Below are 22,512 nucleotides of genomic sequence, written 5' to 3'. Positions count from 1 at the left end.
TCCAGATATCCCAAATACCAAACCCCTAGGCACAGCTCTGAACTGAGCCACATAAATCCTTCCTGAGGAGCTGCTCCATCACTAAAAATATTATATAAAGAAATATGGTAAAGAGGGATGGACAGAAAATGGGAGCATTAAATATATTGCATCAAGAAAATAAAGTGTTTTAATGATGGGGCCAAAGGAGAATGGCTTGAGGTAGGCTGGGGGTGGAGACTTAGGGTACAGAGGTACTGGAGTGATAAACTGTGATGTGCAGGAGAAATAAATCATCCCTAAAAGACTCAGAAATTCCAGAGTCACTGCAAATTTCAACCCTGGCTGGTGAAGCTGATATATATAAAATATATAAAATTATATGTGAAATATATAGTGTTGCTAGAAGCCCAACTCCTGTTGTCACTTTATTTTCCTAAAGCACAAACTGGCTACTATTATGCTTTGCCATTATGTACATATAAATAATAATGGCAACAAAAAGCAAGCCCAACTAGGCAGAATTATTTCTGCAAACTCTGCAAATAAGCACAGTCTTTAAATACACCTGTTGAACTGCTGGGAATTTACATGGAACATATAAAATACTAAAATATAGCACTTGTATTCTTATTTATTTAGCCTGTGTGTCTTTTTCTTCTGCAAAAATATAATTCAATCAAGCTGTGAAAAGATTTAAAAAAAAAAACACCTTGAAATTGTTATGTGCTTATTTAGATTTTTCAAGCTGGATTTAAAACCAATTTAGCACTTCACAAAGAGTAGAAGGGCAGGATGCAGCAGCTCATTCTTCTCTGCCCAGCCTGAGATTTGTTGCAATAATCCAGAATTCTGCTCTGGGGACAACATAATGAAAAAAATCTCTTGCAAGCATTTATCTTCTTCTTATCCTGGATGTGCTAAGGGGTTTTTGAATTTATTTTGAGCAAAATATTCAGTAGTTTCTGTCAAGCTCCCTCACTGCTCACTGGCAGGATAAACCACAGAAGGGAAAAATTAGCTTTGCCTTGTGTCATTGGAGAGATTTAAGTGCATTTAGAATATATTGAATATCTCATTGTTCCTGATCAAATCCAATCAGATTGCAAAGCCAGAGGAGAAGTCCCTACAGCCCAGAGCACCAACAGCACTAAACCCCCTGGTTTTAACCACTTGGATGGCTTCAGGTTTTTATTTCTTCTCTCCAAAGGCTTGGGTTTACTCCCTGCTGCTTCCAGTATCATTGCAGCATTTCAGACCCAGCTGGGTTCCTTTTCTGCCTCTTTTCTTGGCCGGTTTTTTGTCTCCAAAAGAAAGTGGTAAAGTTCCCTGAGAAGTATTTCGGAGGGCTGGTGTGCTCTGGTGGAATGGCAGGGGGTCCCCCACAGCAGCTTTTGCTCTCAGCATCCAAGGAAGATCAGGCAAGGAAGACACACAGGAAAAGAGAAGGTGTCCATGGACTATTTTTAGGCTTTTCTGGCTGTTAGTGCAGTTTCAGATCAGTGTGTGGGGTGGCTGTCCATCACCAGCAGCAGCCCTTTTTCTTCTCAGGTGCCTTTGGTACCTCTTCTGCCTTCTTTTTCAATTCATCTTCACGAACTTTGAGCAACCTGGGAGAAAAGGAAGCAAAATAGTTGGGTATTTCCCACAAATTTTGTATTGCTGTGCTGTTTGTTTCGACAAGCCTTGGTACAAGAGGTTCAACACAGCTGAAAGGAGTCAGGATCCTTCCAGTTCCATGTGATCCGAGAGCTGTGGATGCTACTAAAAATTCCAGCCTAAATCAAATCACAGACAGAACTTGTTTCAGTCAAGCCAGGGAGAAATCAGCAGCATCCTCAGATGGGTTTTATTCACCTCCTTGCAATGCTGGTTATTCAGGAGACAAGTTAGGGCAGTGCTAAATGCTCATCCAAGCATGAGCTTCCCTGAGTTTTCCCTGACATTTGGGCATGGAGTCTCTGGTGATGGTGACATCCAGTATTTGGAGTCAAAAAATGCAGGGAGGGAGCCTGTTAAATTGAGGACAGGTGGAAAAATCCAAGCACATGGCTCACCTGGTGAAGCTGACCATGGACTCAAAGACATTGTGGCCTGAGGCAGCGCTGCACTCATAAAACATGAGCTGGTGCTCCTGGAAAACACAGACCCGAGTAGAAATGTAATGTTCTTGCACTGGAATAGTTTATGTGGGAATAAATAGCCATGGGACAGTCACAGTCAAGGGGAAACAGGGGGGCATCAAGGAAACAAATAACTCAATAACTTATTTACTGGAACATGAGGGTGAAATCCAGATTTTCTGTTTGCTATGACACCAGCTTGTAATACCAAGGAAAAGGATGACTGTGAAGGCAGAAGAATTTGTGATGCCTTCTGGTCATAGAAGCAAACACAGAGAGAGGCGTAACTAGATGTTCCCAACTCTTTTGCTCCCTACCAGTTTGGGAAAATAAGCATCCATCCCTCATCTCCATTAGCAAAACTGGTCCATGGATTCTGGCCCAAATCCCATTAGGTTTAAAATTAAATTGGTAAAGGTGAGATTCTTCTCAGTCTCCTCATCTAATTTTTATTAGCCATCTATATGTGAAGAGATTACTCAAACTTTGATCATTTCAGTATCTTTAAACCAGGATCGTGCTCAGTGGGTTTATTATTTTTATGATGCTGGGAAGATACTCAACACTTCACAGCAAAGATAAGCAGAGCTGAAAATGTTTTAATTTACAAATCCAGTTCCATAAACCAATTTACTGGGATGGTGCTGAGGCAAAACTAAAGTGACAAAGGGAAAGCAAGGCAGGGAAGGGTGAGAGATGGGTTTGGAGAACATTTTGTCAACCACTGCATGAGGGGTAAATTAAGGGCTTTCCCCATTCTCCAGCTCTTGGGGTTGGTGGTGTTGATCCTTAGCTGTCCCTGCCTCGCTTGGGTGGCTGTGCTTCACCACCTACCTTGGCCAGGCATTCACCCTCCTTTGTAGGGACCTGTCTCTGGGCAGCACAGTCGGTTTTGTTCCCAAGAAGCAGAACAGCAACTCCATCCTCTGCTCCTTCCTGAGTGAGAAAGAAGATAAGATCAGGACAGCTTCAAAATCTTCCTTGAATCCCAGCTGGCCACACTGTCTACACATATCCTGGAACACCATGACTGACACACACACATTTGGGCTAACAACAAAACTTTAAATTACTGAATAAGTTTAACAGCATTTAAGATTTTTTTTTCCTTAAATCATCTGCCTGTGTCTATTAACATGACAGAGCACTGGATGAGTTACACTTGTAAGGAATTCACTTTGTACTCAACTGCAGCAGCCCTCTAAAGGTGCTCTGGCTGGGATTTACAGGCACCAAATGAGGCAATATCCTATTATGTTCCAGCATTTTTAAACACTGGCATTGTGTCAACTGGAAATCTCTGAGAAGTTTTTAATAGGCCTTGACTAACCTCCCATTCCCTAGGACTCAAAGTGGATTATTCTTGATGTAAAAGCAATGTTTTCCATTCCTTTGCACTAGTTTTTAATTGTTTAAGAGTTGATCATTACCCTACTGGTTCTATCAACAAATTACTCTGGGAAACACTGCCAGCGTGTGAAAATCATTTGTATCTGCCTTAAATCCTCCATGAAAAAAAAATCATTTTATAAGGAAAGCAATGCAGAATACCCTTTCCCAAGGGCTTGGCCACTCCTGTCAGTCCCAGGAGCTGGGGACCGCGCCCACCTGGATGCAGCTGAGCCAGTAGCGCACGTCGGAGAAGGAGTACTCGGAGGTGATGTCGTACATCAGCACCACCCCGTCCGCCTTCCGGAAGAACTGCTTGGTCATGCTGCGGTACCTGCGGGCATTTTGGGTGATCACCAGGATGATCTAAGGAGGTTCTGCCTAGGAGTGATGGGAAATCCTAGTGGAAAAGGTGGGAATGCATGTCTACAAAATAGGCAACCCCCAGATTTGGCTCTTGTCCTGATGGCAGGGGCCCCGGCACAGCCTGAGCGCCAGTTTTATCTTAATTACTTCCTTTATTATGCTTTATCAGATCACATATGTACAGAGTCCCTCCTTGAGCAATCTCACCTTTGCTTAGCAAAGCGAAGGATATCAATTGCCCCTAAACTACAGGGAAAAAACCACAGGTTGTGTCCTTAAGCAGCACAGCACCTCACCTTTCCTGACCAGCTGAGTCCCACAGGCGGAGAGCAAAGCGCTTGTTATCCACAACGAGGTTTTTGATCTGGTAATCCAGTCCTGGAAGACACAAAATAATATGTTTTGATACTGTAGAGTTCTGCCCTGTGACAGAAGATGGATGGAGAAGAGACATGGTGCAGGGTGGTGTGAGGCTGCAGCTCCAGGAATTGGTCCCAAGTGAACCTCTGGCTTTTAGATGTTTAATCACTGGATTTTGGGAAGGTCTCTCATCTCATGATGAATAAAACCAGGCTGGTGAAGAAAGGAGAATGGAGCTGAAAGGCAAAGCAGAGAGGAAAGCATGGGCCACTGTTGCTAGGAAGGACAAGGAGGAGCAGCATTTCCTGCCCATGAGCACCCAGGTGTGGGGACTTGGTGGTTCTGCGTGGCCCCTGGGGACTGGTTGTACAACACGCTTGGTGTGAGCTGTGACAGGCTGTGGGGACCTGCAGCAGCTTGTGGGGTGGAGGAAGGGGAACTGCAGCCGTGATCTCAGCCAGTGCTTGGAGAGGGGCTGGGGGAGACCTACCCACTGTGGCCGTGAGGTGGGGGTTGAAGGTGTCGGTGTGCAAACGGTACAGGAAGGACGTTTTGCCCACGTGGGAGTCCCCAACAAACAGCACGTTGTAGAGGTGGTCTGGCTCCAGGGGAGCTTTAGGACAACCCTGTGGGGCAGCTCCTGCCACACCTGCAGTCACAGCCCATGGCTCTCCTGAGCTGGGCTCACCTTCCTGGCTCATTTTCTGACCAAACTCTTGCATCTTCTCTCGTTGACCAACGCTGCGGTCTGTGCTCTGTTCTCCCAAGAGCCGCCTTTGCCCCAGAGAGTTTTCTCTGAGGACCACCCCCAGCTGATCACTCCCAGTATCTCCAGGTTGCACTGCCTTGTGCAGTGTTGATGCTGGTGGCACCTCTTGCTTCGGATGCTCAGCAGGTCCAGCAGCCGTGTGCTCTGGTTCCATTGTGGGTGGTGTCTTCCCCTCTGGCTGTTGGGCCACCATGTGAAGCTTCCCCTCATGTCCCTGTGCTGAAACCTGCTCCTGAAGCTCCCTTTGGGCTGCCTGTCCCGGAGCACAAAGCCGCCACACATCTGGAATGAGAACATCCTCCTGCATCATCGTTTCCAGCTGTAGGGGGCTGAGTTGTGACAGCACCTCGGAGACCAGGGAGGCCAACTCAGCATCACCATGGCCCTGCTTTAGTCCTAGACCCTGAGTTTTCACTCCATTCTTCACCCCTGCCTCCAGCCTCTCTCCCTGTGCCACTTCCAGACCGTGAGCTCCATCCAGAGGCTTCCCCTCTGCAGGAGCCCTTTCTCCCTGCAGTAATTCCTGTGCCTCCAGAATCTGCCCTTCAGGACCAAGGCATGATCCCAGTTCTGTTTCCAGACCAGGGCCCTCTGCAGCAGGGGCAGGCTCAGGACACAAAGCAGCCTCAGCTGGAGGGGGCACATCTGCAGCAGCAGCTCCTTCCCATGGGTTTGCAGTGTGAGATGCACCCAGAACTGCCATCAAACCTAGAGTCAGGCTCTGCTCCCCTTCCCACAACCCAGCTACACCCAGAGGTGTCAGATCTGCCTCTGTGCTCTCTCCTGAGCCTGATTTGGGAATCTGCTGATCTGTGAACAGCCTCACAGCAGCATCAGTGCTCTGGGCCTCCAGTATGTGCAGCCTTTCAGCCTCCTCCTGTGGCTGTGCTCCTGCACCAGCCCCCTCTCCCTGCTGGCCTTGTGCTCTTTCTGGAGCAAGCACAGACTCCTGTGGCAGCCCATTCTCACCTTGCACTTGTGCCCCACTCTCCTCATCCTCCTCATTCTTAAGAGCTCTTCCCCACTCCCTTCCCCACGAAGTCCCTGGGCTGACACCCTCTGACAGCTGCAGATCTGCCAGGGCATCCTCTGCCTCCCCTTCCACCAACTTGGCTTTATCCCCCTGATCCAGGGGCTGCAGCTCTGGATCCACACTCCCTCCCTGCTCTGTCCCTGAGGATCCAGCCTCACCCAAGGGCTGCAGATCTGCCTCTGTGCCCCCTCCCAGGGTCAGTCTGAGCTCATCCCCCTCTGCAATCAGCTGCACATTGGCACCAGTGCTCTGGGCCTCAGTAGTGTTCAGGCTTTCAGCCTCTTCCTGTGCTTGCATGTCTTCATCAGCCCCCTCTCCCTGCCTGACTCCTGATCTGTGCAGATCATGCTCAGGCTCGTGTGGCAGCTCATCCTCACCCTGTCCTTGTGCCCCATCCTCCTCCTCCTCCAGCTGAACAGCTCTTTCACCCTGCCCTCCCCGTGGGCCTCCTGGGCTGGCACCCTCATGGAACATCATATCTTGCTGGGCATCCTCTGCCTTCCTTTCTAAAAACTTGTCTTTATCCTTCTGATCCAGAGGCTGCAGCTCTGGATCCACACTCCCTCCCTGCTCTGTCCCTGAGGATCCAGCCTCACCCAAGGGCTGCAGATCTGGCTCTGTGCCCCCTCCCAGGATCAGTCTGAGCTCATCCCCCTCTGCAATCAGCTGCACATTGGCACCAGTGCTCTGACCCCCTATTGCATGAAAGCTTTCAGCCTCTTCCTGTGCTTGCATGTCTTCATCAGCCCCCTCTCCCTGCCTGACTCCTGATCTGTGCAGATCATGCTCAGGCTCGTGTGGCAGCTCATCCTCACCCTGTCCTTGTGCCCCATCCTCCTCCTCTTCCATCTGAACATTTGTTCCAATTTCTCCTCCCTGTGGGACTCCTGAGCTGAGACCCTCTGACAGCTGTGTGTCTTCCTGGGCATCCTCTGCCACCCCTTCCACCAACTCTTCTTTATCCCCCTGATCCAGGGGCTGCACCTCTGGATCCACACTCCCTCCCTGCTCTGTCCCTGAGGATCCAGCCTCACCCAAGGGCTGCAGATCTGGCTCTGTGCTCCCTCCTGGGCTCAGTCTGAGCCCATCCCCCTCTGCAATCAGCTGCCCATTGGCACCACTGCTCTGATCTTCCACTATGTGTAGGATTTCAGCATTCTCTCTTATTTGTAGCCCTGCACCAGCCCCCTCTCCCTGACCCAAGATCACCCCACTGGGATGAGGCACTGGCTCGTGTGGCAGCCCGTGCTCACCCTGTCCTTGTGCCCCATCCTCTTCCTCCTCAATCTGAACAGCGACTCCTTTCTCCCTTCCCCACGGGGTTTCTGGGCTGAGACCAACACACAGCTGCAGATCTGCATGGGCATCCTCTACTTCCATTTCCAAAATGTCTTCTTTATCCCCCTGATCCAGGGGCTGCACCTCTGGATACAATCTCCCTCCCTGCTCTGTCCCTGAGGATCCAGCCTCACCCAAGGGCTGCAGATCTGGCTCTGTGCCCCCTCCCAGGATCAGTCTGAGCTCATCCCCCTCTGCAATCAGCTGCACATTGGCACCAGTGCTCTGACCCCCTATTGCATGCAAATTTTCAGCCTCTGCCCTTGGTTGTAGCCCTGCACCATCCCCTTTTCCCTGACCCAAGGTCACTGCACTGGGATGAGGCACTAGCTCGTGTCGCAGCCCGTGCTCATCCTGTCCTTGTGTCCCATCCTCTTCCTCATTCTCTTGGAGCTGAACAGCTCTTTCCCCCTTCCCTCTCTGGGGGATTTCTGGGCTGAGATCCCCAGAGAGCTGCAGATCTGCCTCCACCAGTGCCTGAGATGTACCTGGGAACAGCCCACACAAGTCTGGGCTGCCCACAGGTGTTTTTACAGGGGAAGGACCCTCACTCTGCACTGCAGCAGCCCCCATTTCTTCTCCCAGCCCCACTTCTGGTTTATCCTTCTCCAGCTGCACATCTGGATCCACGCCCCCTCCCTGCTGTGTCCCTGGGGATCCAGCCTCACTCCAGACCTGCAGATCTGCCTGCACCTCTGCCAGTAGTTCCATGTTGGTGCTGCTGGGGGCCTCCACCAGTTCCAGCCCTGCTCCCCCTCCTCCCTGCCCGTGGGTGGGTGGCACAGCCGCTGCCAGTGGCTCCAGAGCGCCCACGCTCCCTCTCCACCCTGCGCCTCCCCTGGCACACTCACCCTGCAGCTGCTGCTCTGCCTCCCTGGGCTCTGCTTCCTCCACCTCCTCTTCCTCGCCCCCGGCTCTGCTGGTCCCTGCATGCTCAGCTTGGGCTGGCAGCACCTCCAGCATTTTGGAGTCCGTGGTCTCTCGCTGGGGCTGCATCTCTGTCCTGGCATGCTCCTCGTCCAGCACTCCTGGGCCAGGAGCCCCTGTCACCTCAGGGACACCACCCCCACGGGCTGCTCCCACTTGTGCCTCACCCCAGGATGGTGGCTGTGGCTCCAGGTGCTCTCCCAGCTCAGTTTCCAGTTTCCCAGGGAGCCCTGATGCAGGGTCAGCCCGTCCCTGCAGCACCGTGCCCGGGGCCTGCACACCCAGCTTCCTGCCCAGCTGCTGCTCATCCATGGCAGGGCACTGTCCCACTGCTACACCTTCCTGCCCAGCTTCAGGTGGCCCCAGACCTGCCTCCAAATTTTCTCTCTGGCTTATCTCCACTTCCTCAGCTTCTCCCAGGACCTGTGGTTTTGCGCAAGCTGTTGTTTCCTGCAGCCACCCTGCTCCTTCCACCTCCACCAGCACCTGCTCTCCCAGATGCTCAGCCACATTCAGCACCATCTCCTCCACACCAGCACCCTTTCCTTGCTGGAATAACATCCTCTGTGCCTCTGTGCCTCCTCTGGGCTCTCTCCCTGCTCCCTGCTCCTGAGCCATGCAGTGCCCAGCTCCTGCGGACGCACCAGCCTGTGTCACATCTGGAGCACGAAGCTCAGCTGTGCCTGGCCCCTCCTGCAGGTCTCCTTCCAGCAGCTCATGATGGACGTGGCCAGGGAGGGTCTCCTGCACGAGCCCAGGGGTTGTTTCATGGGCTGTTGCTGCCTCTGGCCCTGTTTGGGGCTCAGCATTGTCCCAGGGGTGACCAGCAGTGTCTGCCAGGGCAGGGGGTGCACCCAGTGCCTGTGCCTTCAGATGTTTGCTCAAAGCTGCTATTGCATCATTCATCTCTCTTAGCAAAGAGCTTTGGTCAGAGACACCTTCCTCTTTCAAAGGTTCTGGGAAGGGGTCCTCTTCTGCAGAGCTTGCTTTCCGTGGGGCTCCTGAAAGGTTTGTTTCTGCTGGCAGCATTTCCCAAACCCTGGAAAGGGCAAAAAATGGTGGCAATGAACCAGCTCCCAGATCAGGCTCCAGCTCCTTTCCATCCCCAGTCAGTCCCAGAGGGTCTCTGATCTACATCCTCACCCCATCCCTCTCCAAACCTGATGTTATTTCCCCCCATTGCACTTGGAGTTCACACGGGCAGCAGTGGGGGCAGGGGAAAAAGGAATGCACACGCAGGCAGCCAGACCCAGGGTTGCATCCTAGCCTCTTCCCAGTACCCATATTGACATTATCAGACAGGAAAAGACAATTCTCAGCCACGTACAGCCAGTTCCTGAGCCAAGGGAGTGATGAGCTGGGATAAGAAATATGAGCTTCAGGGTGAGAGGTGAGAGATGAGTGGGTGGGAGAGGAATGCTAAAACGACAAAATATCACCCTGGGGAGGGTGAAGGGAGGGTCTGGGGCTCAGCCCCAGCTCACAGACCCCAGGGGCACACAGAGGACCCCTTACACTTGATGGGTGCTCTTGGCTTTGCTCTCACTGCTCTGAGATCCCAGCCTGATCCGCATCTCGGAGCGGAACTTCTCACTCTTCCCAGGACTCAGCTGCAGGAGACAGGGTGGGAAGAGAAGAGGAAAAAAACACTTGGTGAGGGAGAATATCCACCTGAAATGATGTGGAGTTCTCCAGCAGGTATCCAGCTGTACCCACCCAAAATCCTGGGGGTACCAGAAGCAAGGTGGTGCAACCCCCCTCCCTTCCCAAACATTTGCACCAGCCCCATTTGAGAGAGATTTCAGGGGAGGCAGTGCTGCAGGAGCACCCTGTGCTCTGGAGCTCCTCAGCAGTTCCATACACAACAGCACGAGGCCCTGGGCCCCCTGTGCTGTCCCCACACACCCCGCTGAAGTACCTGTGGGGACATTGGCACCTCGATGGGTAACTCTGCCACCACTCTGTCCCTGCAAACAGAGAGCACAAGGGTCAAAACAGGAACTCCATCCTCTCCACCACATCCACCCAGCACCAGGGCTGTCAGGGTAGTGATAGGGCAGGTCAGCAAAATCCACAATCTTTGGATCAGTCCTGTTGATCCCTCCTGGGTGAAGGACACCCCCACCTCTCTGGCACTGCCCTCCAGGCACACATTCAGTGCATGGTGCTGGTAGTCCTGCTTTTTCCTCTGATGCTTTGCACACCAAGCCACGATTAACCTGCACCATGGGCAGCACTGGAGCACCGTGATGGCTGAGGCCCATCCAACTCATTCCTCATCCAGGAGGAAATGATGTCTGTGGGGACACATGAGTGACACGCGGTCACTCAGCTACTCACCCAGGCTCCCCCATGTGCTCCCAAGCCACTGTAGCCCTCATCATCCTCAGGTGGCCCTGGGTCTGCTGCAGCTGCTGGTGCAGGTGCTGCAGGTGCTGCTGCAGGGCCCGGTTGCTTTTCTCCAGCTGCTGGTTTTCCGTGCTGGTGACCTGCTGGGAGCTCTGGAGGCTGTGGCAGCGTTGCTCCAGCTGTGGGGTGGCAACCAGGACGCTCAGAGCCAAAAATCCCCACGCAAAATAATTCATAACCACCTCCTCTAGACCCGGGGCTGAATTTCACAGGCCCCCCCCCCTCCCTTTGGATGGTGGGTAGGAAATTCAACTTGTGCCCTCTGGGGATGGAGGGGAGGGCAGGATGGGGGTGGCAAATGTGGTGTAGAGGGTCCTGTGTGACAACCTGCAGCAAGGGCTGCTGGGGACACACCGGGATGGGCTGTGCAGCACCCTGGGGGTGTTACAGCACAGCCCAGAGACCCCAGACTCACAAAGGGGCTTGGGCCAGCCCACCTCCATCTGCGCCGTGACCAAGCGCTGCACCTCCCTCTCGCTGGCATCCAGCACTCGCTGCAGCTCCTCGCCCTGCTGCTGGCTCCGGGCCATGCTCTGGGTGGCACAAGGACACTGGCACCCACTCACCCCGCGGCAGCTGCCCAGGGGGTTTGGGGTGCTGGGTGCCCCCGGCAGGGACAGCGAGGGGACAGGAGGAGCTGGGACCCACCTGCTGCTGCAGCCGCTGCTGCTCCTGCTGGATCTGCTGCTCCAGGGCCTCGCAGAGCTGCTGCACGTCCTTGTCGTGCTCGGCCACACGCCTGTGGCGACAGCGGGGCCGGGGAGGGCTGTGACACCCCGCTCCGGGGGCTGCAGGCCCTGGGGCTCCACACACAGAGCCCCGAGGGTCACCCGGCACGGATGAGTCCGGCAGTCCGAGTCCGGCCCTTTTGCCATCCCTTCCGTGACTGTAGAGGGAGCCCGACCCCAAACATTGGCAAAACCTCTGCTCCCGCCGCTGGTGGGTGTGCTGAAGCATCCAGGTTTCTCCACACGGCTGGAGTGGCCCTCCAGGGCCCCATCCCTGTCCCCATCCCTCCTGTCCCATCCCTATGCACCATCCTGGGGTGACTCACTTGTTCAGAGTCAGCTCCAAAGCCTCTTTCTCGCTCCTGGCTTCTTGGATGCGCTGCCTCATCCTGGCCAGGAAGCCCTCCAGGTTGTCCAGCAGCTGGGGCTCGTCCTGCCGGAGCTTCACCCAGAGCTGCCAGATCTCCTGTCTGCAGGGAGAGGGGTGTTTTGGGGTGAGCCCCCCCCAGAACCCCCAAAGTCAGGCCAGCTGAGTCACCTAACTCACACTTTTTGAGGTGTGTGAGGGCGGATGAGCTCTGGGGTCACTGTGGCCCTGCTCCTGTGCTCAGGCCAAAGGCGCCTGCATGGCATTTCCGAGCTCCCTGCCTGTGTGGGGATCTCCTGCCCCAAGCCTTTCCCCCTCTATCCATCCTGCAGGACACCCACGAGTGCCAAGCAGGGCACTTACTCTTCAGAGGGGTGGCCTGTGCCCAGCTGCTCCATAAAGGCGGCGAAGTGTCTGCGCTCCTCGCTGTCCCCCCCTGCCAGCGCCGGGCCGGGCAGCACCAGCCGCACCCTCCGGGACGCCGTCTTCCTCCGCCGGTGCTCCCTGGCAGCGTTTTGGGAGCTCAGGAACTGCCCTGCTGACAGATATCCCAAATCCTCAGTGCCAGCAAAGCCCAAACCCCAACACTTCCCCCTCCATGGCTTCAACAAAGCAGCTCAGCACAGCAGGACCCTGCTCCAGGTGAGCCAGGAGCTGAGAGCCAGTCATGGGGATGATTCATCCTGTGCCACACAGAAAGCAGCACCTCACATCCCCCAGGAGAGCCCCGGGACCGTGTCCAGGACCAGCCCAGGCTGCACTTACGGAGCCCGGCCGTGAACTCCTCTGTGCCCAAGCGCCCGGTGCCAGCGGCATCCAGCCCATCGAACACAAGCTCCAACTCCTCCCTGCTGCACGGCAAACCTTCCTCATGCAGCTTCTAAAACCAAAGCAAATCAGGGTGAAACCCACCCGTCACACCATCTCCAGTGACCCGGCAGTGCTGGAGCCCAGGGCACAGCTCCATCCTCACCTGCATGTCGGAGCGGGTGACGACTCCCGCCTGCCCCGTGTCCCTGTCGCTGAGCAGGTGCTGCACCCTCTGCACTATTTCAGATGCCCATGGTGGCTCCTCACTGGGCCCAGGTGCTGGTGCCGGGGCCTGCCCGGGGCCCTCCTGCAGCTGCTTGCGCCGGCTGGAGCCCAAGCGCCGGCCCTTGGCGCCCGCCCGGCGCTCCGACATGGCCTGGCCTGGCCTGGCCTGGCCTGGAGGGGACACTCGGCCCGCTCTGCCCTCGCTGGGCACCTTTGCTCCAGCCTGGTGGGAGACAGCAGAGAGGGACCGAGCTGGAAATTCATTTTGCTGTGCCTAAGGGCCCAGACCCTGATTGCTGAGGAGGATTTGGTAACAGGAAGGGAAGGAAGGCCTTATCTCCGATTGCACGGCACAAATGGAGCCTGGATCTGCAGCAGCAACAGCTGCTCCTGCCAGGCATCCCAGGGGCTCCCAGCCCAGCTCCCACCTGCTGAACACTCCTCCTGCCACCAGCCAAGCACCCATCCCAAATCTTCCCATACTCTTCCCCAGCCGTGGAGGATGCACAGGGCACCAGCAAGGGCCACCCAGGAGGTGACACAGCCAGGAGGTGACACCAGCAAAGGACCAGCCAAGGTGATGCTGGAGGTCTGAGCAGGACGTGCTGGTTCCACCTGCCTTCTCAGGGCTCAGCAGCACCTTTTAAAATTCCTCCCCCAGTTTTCACAGCTGTGAGTCACCTCCGGGCAGAGGGCAGGAGCCCTCGGCAGGTTTCCACCACACTGCTGCTCACCCAGGCTTGTGGGGCCTGAGCTGGGGACCCCAGTGCCCTGTCCCCAGCCTGGGTGGGTGGCCGTGTCACCAGCAGCCACCATGCCATCCCCAAGAGGGGCTGTTCTTTGTGTGGCAAAGCTGAAACTGCGAGGGAAGGAAACCACAGCCTCGGGGAGCGGTGACGCAGGGCCGGGGCCGTGCTCGCTCTGGCTGAGCCAGCTCTCCACTCCCAGCCTGGGGGGACAGCAGCTCCTCCAGCCCTCTGCCCCCTTCCTTTGCCATGATAAACAGATCCTGCTAAATCCCAGTGTGACCAGAAATGGGAACAGGGCCCAAAACCTGCCCCTTAAAGCAAGAGGGTCTTGTGGAGTTGCTGGAGTCCCACAGAACCAGGAACAGCCTTGTGGTGATCTCAGCCTCTAAGACAGCAGAAGTAGGAGCTCTGGGGGGTAGGGGGGTTGTTTAGGGCATGGAGAAGCCCCTGGTTCCTCTTCCAGCTCCAGGGCAGGTGAGCTGAGCCCACAGCATGATGGAGGCACTGAGCGAGCAGGGAGATGGGATGGGATGGGATGGGATGGGATGGGATGGGATGGGAATTGTGCCCCCCCCAGCCAAGCAGGGTCCCCCATGGCATTACCAGCTCCCAGTGTCCTGCCTCCCCCCAAAGCACCCTGCGCTGCTCCCAGCCCTCAGAAAGGAGCCCCCAGCCACCGTCCCTCACAGGCAGCAGGAAATAGCTCCCTTGGATCACCAACAGCAAGAAAAACCCCTTATTTCCCCCAGTTTTCTGTTTCTTAAGGTGATGCCCGAGCCATCCCCAGAGCAGCAGGACTTACCCTCCCCACGAGGGACCCTCAGTGTGGGGCACACGGGGCCAAGGGCTCCCCAGCTCAGAGGGACGGAGCTGCCCCCGCTCTCATCTCTCTTACTCAAGGCACCTTCCGTTCTGGGGTGACACCAACTGCCTGTGCTCACACATTTCCTGTTTGCTGCCTTGCAAGTGGCGTGTGGAAAGGACCCATCCAGAGGGTCACGGTGTCCCCAGAGTCCCCAGGTCCCAAGGCAGCTCTGCAAAGGCACTGCCAGTGCCCTCAGGAAGGCAGCAAAGTCCCTGTCCTTTCCTGGTTTGCAATGTCCGGGGCTGGGAGGTGTTTGGAGTGGGGGGAAGAACAGCAGACAAACAGCAAATGTTATTTTAAGGCTCCAAATAACCCAAAATACAAGATTATCTGTAGTCCTTGGATTATAACATCCTACCAAAGACAGAACAACCTGAAAATCCCCTCTGTGGAGGCTCTTTGGCCCCAGATTTTGAAGATGTCCTCCCTGTGCTGTTCTCTGATGGGTTTTTTAAGGCTCCTGCCTGAATTATAAACTTGGCTTTAAACCCACTGGTTACCCATGGGCTGCAGCCTCTCTGCTTCATGAGGCACAGGGAATCAGATGGACCACAGGCATTTTCTCGGCTCTTTAACTGTAAAATGTGAAGAGAACTCAGGCAGGAGGAAACACTGTTATCTCTAGGGCATAACTCGAGCAAACATCCCCTGACCCACAGCAGATCTGAGCCCAGGCTCCCCGGGCAGGTGCTGTGAGCTGGATGCTGATGCCCCAGCTCTCTCTGCCCATCTAAACTGGTGAAATCCCTCACTGGGAACCAGCCACACCCTGCTCATTTGCTGTTTAACCTAACGGAGCAGCAGCCAGCTCAGGTCCATCTGCTCCATCAGGGCCAGCTAAAGCTCAGCTGGTTCTTCTGCACACTCTGGGCAAAGCTGGAGCTTCTTACCCCAAAATGAAGCATGCCCTTGGTTAGGCTGGGGGGCTTAGTGTGTCCTCACCCTCCAAGCCTCTGCAATGTTTGTTGCTGCACAGAGATGGCTGGATTTTGGTTTTCCCTAAGGATTTGAGGAGAAAATTTTCCCTTTTGAAGGGAAAACCCTGAATATCCCTGGGATAGCTTGATTTGTGCCCTCTGCCCAGCAAGGCTCTGGCATCGTGCTTCCAGCAGATCAGCAGAGGTCACCAGAGGGCACAGACCGGGAGGGAGGGCACGATCCAACCCCGAGGAGATGCTGGAAGGTGCCAGTGAAAGGGGATTGAATGTGGACAAGGGAAGGGAACCACCCAACCCTCCCCCTGTGGGGGTTTGACCCTCAGCATCCCTGATCTGTGTGAGGCCAGGCTGGGGTGGGAGCAGCAAAACACAGCCTGGGCTGAGTGTGGGAGGTTTCCATCCATGCCCCAGCTGCTGGGAGCCCATCACTGGTTTCTGTCCCAAAGCTAGGGGGACACAGTCCTGGAGTGTCCCAGGGACAGAGCTCAAGCCCTGGTGCCCAGCAGAGCCATACCCTGGCTCTCCCCAGAGCCACAAACACAGACAAGGGGGTTTCACTGGTTTATTTCTCATTTCCTTCATTGCTACTGCTCCTGGCAAACGGGAGGTGACAGCAGAGGGGAGCTCCTGGCAGCAGCCAGGGGGGTTTGGAAGGACTGACGTAAGGGGAAAGATTACAGGGGCTAAATCTGTAGGGTTTGACTCGGCAGCAGCTCAAAGGCTGAGCGTGTGTCAAGGGCCATGGGCCTGCACGGGTGTCACCCCTCACTCCAGGGACAGGCAGAGGCTTTAGGGATCCTCAGCTGAACAATAACACGAGGTTGTCATTGCCATCAACTTTCTTTTCATCTGGATCCTCTCAAATCTGGTCATTTCTCACATTAACCAGAACCTGAGTCTCCATCCAAGCCTTGCCCAGTCCTCCAAGGAAGCAGCCAGTGGTAGAGACATCCCTGACTCCCCTGGGATCTCAGCCCCACCCAGGAAATGCCACTGCACCGTTCCACCAGCACATGCTGGTGTCCCCATCCCACAGCATGGGTCACCCTGGGCACCCAGCACTCCTTTACAGGGGTAAGGGAGGGGAGCAGCTTGGAGGGGAGTCACCATGGGACTGGGTGCTGAGGGTTAGGGGGAACAGGGTCACAGTGGGGAAGGGGGAATGATGGGGACAACAGAGGAGCCACAGGGGGTCTCCAGGGACAGCTCACACAGGTGGCACTGGCTTCTGCTGGGGACATGGTGGCAGCACCAGACCACTGTCCCCAGGGAATGGGGTCAAGCACAGAGGTTGTGGCAAGGCTTTATCCCTCTTAGCCCTCACAAAGGCAGATGCCAGCTCAGGGCTGCATCCCCAGAGGGATCCCCAGTCCCTGGAACACCCCCCTCCCCCAGCCAGGCCCTGCTCCCCATCCCACATTAACCCAGAATGCCTTTGCACAGGTGTTTATTCAGAGTTACACTTACAGACAAACAGGTATTTCCCCTCTCCCCACATACACTTCATAGCATTATTTTAAATATAAATAAACATTTAGTGCTGGGAGCTTGTCAGCTTCACCGACAGCAAAGTGCATGGTGGTGCAAGGTGGGAGATCAACCCTGTCCCTCTTCTTCCTGGGACCATCTTGCACCAGTTTCCAGAGTCCAAATCCAGCAGAGCAGCAGATGAACTCCATGAAAGTGCCGAGACCTGACAGTGTTGAGTCCCTCAGGGACTCATCCTTCAGTGCTGGAACTGAGCAGCCCCTGCTCCAGGCCATCCCTTGGTCCCAGAGCAGAGCCAGGTGAGGGTCCTCTCCCCGCCAGCCCCAAAAGAGAAAAAGTCCAGGAAAACAAGCTACAATTCCTTATTTCAGCATCACCCCTGCTGCTGAGCAGGACTTCTTCCAAGAGGAGCCCAGCAGAGCCAGAGCAGGGGCTCCCCAGCCTGGTGTCAGTGTTGAGGCAGGCAGGGGCATGGGGACAAGCAGCACCACTCAACAAGCCAACAACAAGGTAAGAAAGTGGGATTTGGGGCCAGCAGAGTGCAGGGGATCCCAAAGCCTCCTGGGGGCAGTGCTGGTCCCTGGTGGCTGCTCCCGGGGAGTCACCCCAAGGAAGATTTGTCCAGGGAACAGCTTCCTCTGCCCAGAGCCGTGGGAAGGAGCAGCCTCCACATCACTCTGCTCCCACACACGGACAAGTGCTCGGGTCCAGCCTGCTGGGACAGAGGGCCACCCTCATGTGCCAGCAGCAGGGGTGTCCCAGGGCTCTACAAGCCACACCAGTGACTTTTCTTAAAGTTATCTGGTGCCACCAGGTGGTTGGGACACAAGTGTCCCCCAGGACCGGCCCCTAGGCAGGGGACAGACCACGGCTGGACAGCAGGATGGCACAAGGACGGTGTTTGGACCCACAGGCACAGGGCACAGGACACTTTTCTGCAGGCAGGGCAGTGCCTTAATCCCACCAGGTCCATCTCAGTCCTCCTTCAGCCCACCGTGGGGCTCCTCCTCTACATTGCACACAGTGAAGGTCCCTCAGGACCCCAGAGCAACTCATAAATAGGGAACTACAGACTCTACATTGCTACAGGAGAGCTCAGCACAGGGCAGGGGAGCCACGCTCACCCCGGGGGCAGCGGCTGCCCCAGCGAGTCACGGCCGGGGCTGGGCAGGGACGATCCTCCGCTTGGCACTGTAGAAGTCTGGAAGGAAGAAGGAAAGGGTTGGAAAGTGGCTCCAGCCCGCTGGGAGCAGCAGGGCAGGAAGAGGGAGGTGTCCCCAGGGAGGCACCCCAAGCCCAGCCCAGGTGGGTTTCACCCTAAAGCCCCCGTGCAAAGCTGCTGGAGAGCAGAGCTGTAAGTCTGCATCATCTCTGCTGTTTGTCTCATCTGCAGCTCTACTCCAGGCCCTGACCATGGAGGACAGGAAGAAACTTTTCACTGTGAGGGAGGTGAGACACTGGCACAGGTTGCCCAGGGAGGTTTTGGATGCCTCAACCCTGGAAGTGTTCAAAGTCAGGCTGGATAACCCAGGGAGGTTTTGGATGCCTCAACCCTGGAAGTGTTCAAAGCCAGGCTGGATAAAAGCTTTGAGCAACCTGGGCTAGTGGGAGATGTTACTGCCCACAGGGCCTTAAGGCACAGGTTGCCCAGGGAGGTTTTGGATGCCTCAACCCTGGAAGTGTTCAAAGCCAGGCTGGATAAAAGCTTTGAGCAACCTGGGCTAGTGGGAGGTGTTCCTGCCCACAGGACCTTAAAGATTATCTTTAAGTTCCATTCCAACTCCTTAATATTCTGTGATTTTATGACTGGGTCAGGTCATTGGAATTGAAGGTGATGAATTTGGGGGCATCTTCAGCTACAAAACCCACAGGCCCAATGCCAGTCCCCTGCACAAACCCCAGCAGCCAAAAGGCACCCAGCTGGTGGCCTTCTTCCCTTTGCAAGATGGGCTCTGCTTCCCTAGGAGAGATCCAGGGAGGGTGGGACCCCTCCCCATGCCCAAGAGCCAGGCAGGGCTCTGGCACCCAAGTCCCCTGTCTGTCCCTGCCATGACATCAATGCCACCAAGCCCCCAGGGAGTGACACCAACCCCCAGTGCTCACCTTTGATCGTGGTCTGCCCACGTTTCAAGCTCTGCAGGGAACCAGCCTTGTAAACCTTCGAGCTCTGCTGAGCCTCCTCGGGGCAAATCCTGCCAACACGCTCCTTGGGAGGGACCCTGTGGGCCAAGGAGCTCCTGCTGTCACTGCTGATGACAGCCCTGACCAGGCTGTGAACCTCCTGGGGCGGCTGCTCAGCCACCAGGATCCTCTCCCACTTGAACGGCCCTTCCAGGGGAGTCTCTGTCTCAAAGTTGAAGTTCCAGCGCTGCTGAGCTTCTTCCAGCTGTTGTTTTATGTTGTCTTCAAAGTCATGCTGGAGCTGCTCGTGGTCCACGGGGCCAAAGAGGTTCCTGCAGGCCTTGCTGCTGCACGGGGTCTGCCCAGCCCTGCTCTGGGACAGCGGCATCGTGGCGGCTGCGGGGAAACCAGAGCGAGTTAACGGGGGCTGGGATGATGGGAACAAACACAGGGGAGTGCTGGCCACCAGGGCAAAGCACACGGTAGCCAAGGTGGGACAAGCTGGGCTGGGTCTGCAGTGAGGCAGCCCAGAGGGGACTGACACATCTGGACCCTGACTTTGGAGATTTTAGCAAAGGCTTGAGCACGGCTGAGGTCAGACACAGCCCAGTGCGAGACAGAAGGTGCAGATGTCAACATTCCCTACTCCTCCTCCAGCAGGCAAAGCCCTGCCAGGTCAGGGCATCCAGCACCTCACCGCTCCACCCACAACACCCCTCGGGGTGCCAGCCTCAGAGCCACACCAGGATGATGCTCCCCTGGGTCCCCAGACACTGCCCAGCCTGCTCATTCCCACTTCCATGCAGGCAAGGGCAAGTTGGCACACGGGCAAGTGAAGCAACAGGATGTTTTTCTGGCCAGTTTCTTCATCTCAAGAACTCAGACTCAGTGGTAAGGAAACCTTCAAGGAACTGCAAGAACATGCCACAAGCTTGACCACCCTCCTTATCTGCAAGGAGCTGTTGGGTAACCCGAAACAAGACCTTGTTTGTTTTTTTTCAAATCGGTGCCAAAAGCCTTGACCTTCCCAGTAAGTGACAAAGCCTTTCCATCTGAGCAGTCCTTCCCCTGACACATGTGGGGATAATGGACCCCTCACTACACCCCACTTATGAGGAACCTTGACACAGAATCTGAATTCTAAACGTTGGAAAACACCTAAAAGATCATTGAGTCCAGCTGATAAGAGTCAGGACTGCTCTGGGATTTGAATTTTCACAGCTAAGGCCTGCCCCCACTGCGACAACCACACTCATTAAATCAGCTTAAAAAAGGAAGATTCATAGCTCCCATTTCCCACCTAATCTGGGACTGTCAAAGCCAGGTCACAAAAGATCCTCCCCATCCCCAAACTTCCCCAAGAAGTGACTTCTCAGCCTCCTGCAGGGAAGATTTGTCCTCAAATTCAGCACCTGCAGCCCCTCTGGATTACGTGTGCCACATTGTCTTCCCCATATTCCACCCCTTGAAGCGTGCAAGAAACGAGTGGATGTGGCACTCAGAGCTCTGGTCTAGCTGACAAGGGGAGGATCAGTCAAATTTTGGACTCGAGTATCTTGGAGATCTTTTCCAATCTTAATGATTCAATGATCCTATTACCAGGCATGTCACCAACCCAGTGTGCCAGTGGGCAGCTGGGGAGTGCCCAGCCCGGGGGCCGGGGGGCCACATTCAGTCCCTGTGGCCACCCCCATGGGCACCCTGCGCTCAGACTCAGCACCTCGAGTAAAAATAGAAATGCAGCTTCCTATCTCCGGGCAGTCTGAGCACACAGACAGGGGTGACCTCACTGCCAGGCAAGTCCCAGCATGTCCAGGCAAGCCCGGGCAGGTAGCGGGAGGGGGACACGTTCCGTCACCCTGACCAGACACCCCCCGGCCCTCCCCGCCTGCGTCACGAGCCGATGTCCCCATTCTCAGGTCACCGACGCGACTCAGGTGCCACCCTGGAGCCTCAAGATAACACGCTCGCCCTGACTCATGGCTGCAGATTGCCAAAGCCACCAACGAGGGAGGGACCGGGGCCGGGTCATCGTCCCCTCCCATGGGACTGGTGCCGCTTCCAGCGACCTCTGCCCAGCAAGGGCTCCGAGGCTCCCGGCAGCCGCGGGAACCCCAAGATTTGGGCGAGGGGGTGGCAGGTGCACGGCCCCATTAAAACCTCTGCCAGCCGAGCTGGGTGATGAGAGCACCCCTGGGGAACACCCAGCGGGGCTCCACAGACACCTGCGACAGCCAGGACCAGTCACACCAGTTTGGGGAAGGCTGGGCGAGCAGGAGGGGCGGGGGGCACCCGCAGCCGGGAGTGGCTGAAGGCGCTGATCCCGCGCAGAGAACGCCCGGTTCGTGACACCGATGGGTCCGGGGGGCTGGCACGGGGGGGGGACCGGTCCCCGCCCGGACCCGCAGGATGCTCGGCGGCGGGACCGGACCGCGCCCGCACCGTACCCTACACCGCGCCCCGCACAGCACCGCACCCCGCACCGCACCCCGCACCCGCCCCGCCGCCACCGAGGGGCGAGCGCGACCCAGCCCGGGGACTCCGCATCCCCCGGGGGGCTCCGGGGACTCCCGGTGGGCTCCGCACCGCCACCCCCGGCACCGGGCGCTCCCCGCTCTCCCCCAGCGCTGGGGACACGCTGGGCTCCAGGCGGAGCCGCCCCCACTACGGCGTTTCCCCCGCTCCAGGCACCGGCGCTTCCCGGGGAAACCGGCGCTTCCCGGGGAAACCGGCTCTTCCCGGGGGAAACCGGCGCTTCCCGGGGGAAACCGGCGCTCGCCCGCCCTCCCTCCCTGGCCAGCGAAGGACCGGAGCCGCCCGGCACGGCGGTCGGCCGGCCCCGCCCGCACTCACCGCCGTCTCCGCGCTTGTGCCAGTGCGCGCCGCGTCCCGCCGCTTTTATAGGACGGCGAGGCGGGGCCGGGCGCCGGTCCTGGCGTCGCCCGGGATTTCCCTCCCGCCCCGCCCCGGACCGGCCCCCCGTTCTGCGTGTGCCTCCTCGCCCCTACCGCCGCTTCCTCTCCCATCCCGGTTCCCGGGAATGTGCGCGGTGCCAGGGGACACCCGGGCATGCCAGGACCGTGGGCACCGGGACCCCCTTGCTAGGGACGGCGGGGACCTGTGTCAGGGGATACAGGGACCCCCCTCCTTGGGGAGTGCAGGGACGCCCCTTAGCAGGAGATGGAGGGACCCCCATCAGGGGATAGGGGGAACCCCTTCCTATGTGGGTGCAGGGACCCGGCATCAGGGACCAGAGGGAAACCTCAGCCAGGAGATACAGGGCCCTCCTCCCTCTCTGGGAGGTGCAGGGATCTCCCCCATCAGGGAATACAGGGACCCCCCCACGAGGAAATGCAGAGACTCCCTTCCTAAAGGGGTCAGGGGACAGGGAGATGCCCCCGTGAGGGAGGCAGAGATCTCCTTGTTAGAGGGTACAAAGAGCCCCCAGCAATGGATCCAGGGGTGCCACATTCCAGCCGGGACATGCAGGAGTTCAGGCAGCTCGAAGGGGGTCCTGTCCTACCCAGG

The 22,512-nt window shown here is 56.5% G+C and overlaps 2 protein-coding genes across 2 annotated transcripts; both read right to left on the bottom strand.

The window, feature by feature from the left end:
• Window positions 1–595: 595 nt before the first annotated feature.
• RAB44 (RAB44, member RAS oncogene family) lies at window positions 596–14,467 on the bottom strand. The gene is made up of 17 exons (XM_041460545.1): window positions 14,375–14,467; window positions 12,762–13,046; window positions 12,554–12,668; window positions 12,152–12,323; window positions 11,748–11,891; window positions 11,342–11,432; window positions 11,131–11,226; window positions 10,625–10,812; window positions 10,203–10,251; window positions 9,800–9,894; window positions 8,929–9,323; window positions 4,708–5,268; window positions 4,154–4,235; window positions 3,711–3,825; window positions 2,937–3,038; window positions 2,037–2,113; window positions 596–1,589 (listed from the first exon to the last, which is right to left on the bottom strand). Exons 2-17 carry the CDS (start codon window positions 12,969–12,971, stop codon window positions 1,502–1,504), a joined length of 2,580 nt encoding a protein of 859 aa, XP_041316479.1. The 5' UTR covers window positions 12,972–13,046; window positions 14,375–14,467; the 3' UTR covers window positions 596–1,501.
• Window positions 14,468–16,805: 2,338 nt separating this feature from the next.
• CDKN1A (cyclin dependent kinase inhibitor 1A) lies at window positions 16,806–21,915 on the bottom strand. Its single transcript, XM_041460516.1, has 3 exons — window positions 21,838–21,915; window positions 18,967–19,380; window positions 16,806–18,064 (listed from the first exon to the last, which is right to left on the bottom strand). Exons 2-3 carry the CDS (start codon window positions 19,370–19,372, stop codon window positions 18,015–18,017), a joined length of 456 nt encoding a protein of 151 aa, XP_041316450.1. The 5' UTR covers window positions 19,373–19,380; window positions 21,838–21,915; the 3' UTR covers window positions 16,806–18,014.
• Between the last annotated feature and the right edge of the window lie 597 nt (window positions 21,916–22,512).

The sequence above is a fragment of the Pyrgilauda ruficollis genome, unplaced genomic scaffold (genome assembly GCF_017590135.1).
Source record: "Pyrgilauda ruficollis isolate IOZ18807 unplaced genomic scaffold, ASM1759013v1 scaffold144, whole genome shotgun sequence".
In the NCBI taxonomy this organism is placed as follows: Eukaryota; Metazoa; Chordata; class Aves; order Passeriformes; family Passeridae; genus Pyrgilauda; species Pyrgilauda ruficollis.
Note: the sequence above shows the minus strand (reverse complement) of the source record. Positions and strands in the feature narration are given on the sequence as shown.

Coding starts and splice junctions, on each gene's coding strand:
- RAB44 (XM_041460545.1), bottom strand. CDS start 12,971: ATGTCGGAGCGCCGGGCGGGCGCCAAGGGCCGGCGCTTGGGCTCCAGC. Junction 9,895..10,202: donor AGGTGCCAATGTCCCCACAG/GTACTTCAGCGG, acceptor TGTCTCCTGCAG/CTGAGTCCTGGGAAGAGTGA. Junction 3,826..4,153: donor GACTCAGCTGGTCAGGAAAG/GTGAGGTGCTGT, acceptor AAATGCCCGCAG/GTACCGCAGCATGACCAAGC.
- CDKN1A (XM_041460516.1), bottom strand. CDS start 19,372: ATGCCGCTGTCCCAGAGCAGGGCTGGGCAGACCCCGTGCAGCAGCAAG. Junction 18,065..18,966: donor TGGGCAGACCACGATCAAAG/GTGAGCACTGGG, acceptor TCTTCCTTCCAG/ACTTCTACAGTGCCAAGCGG.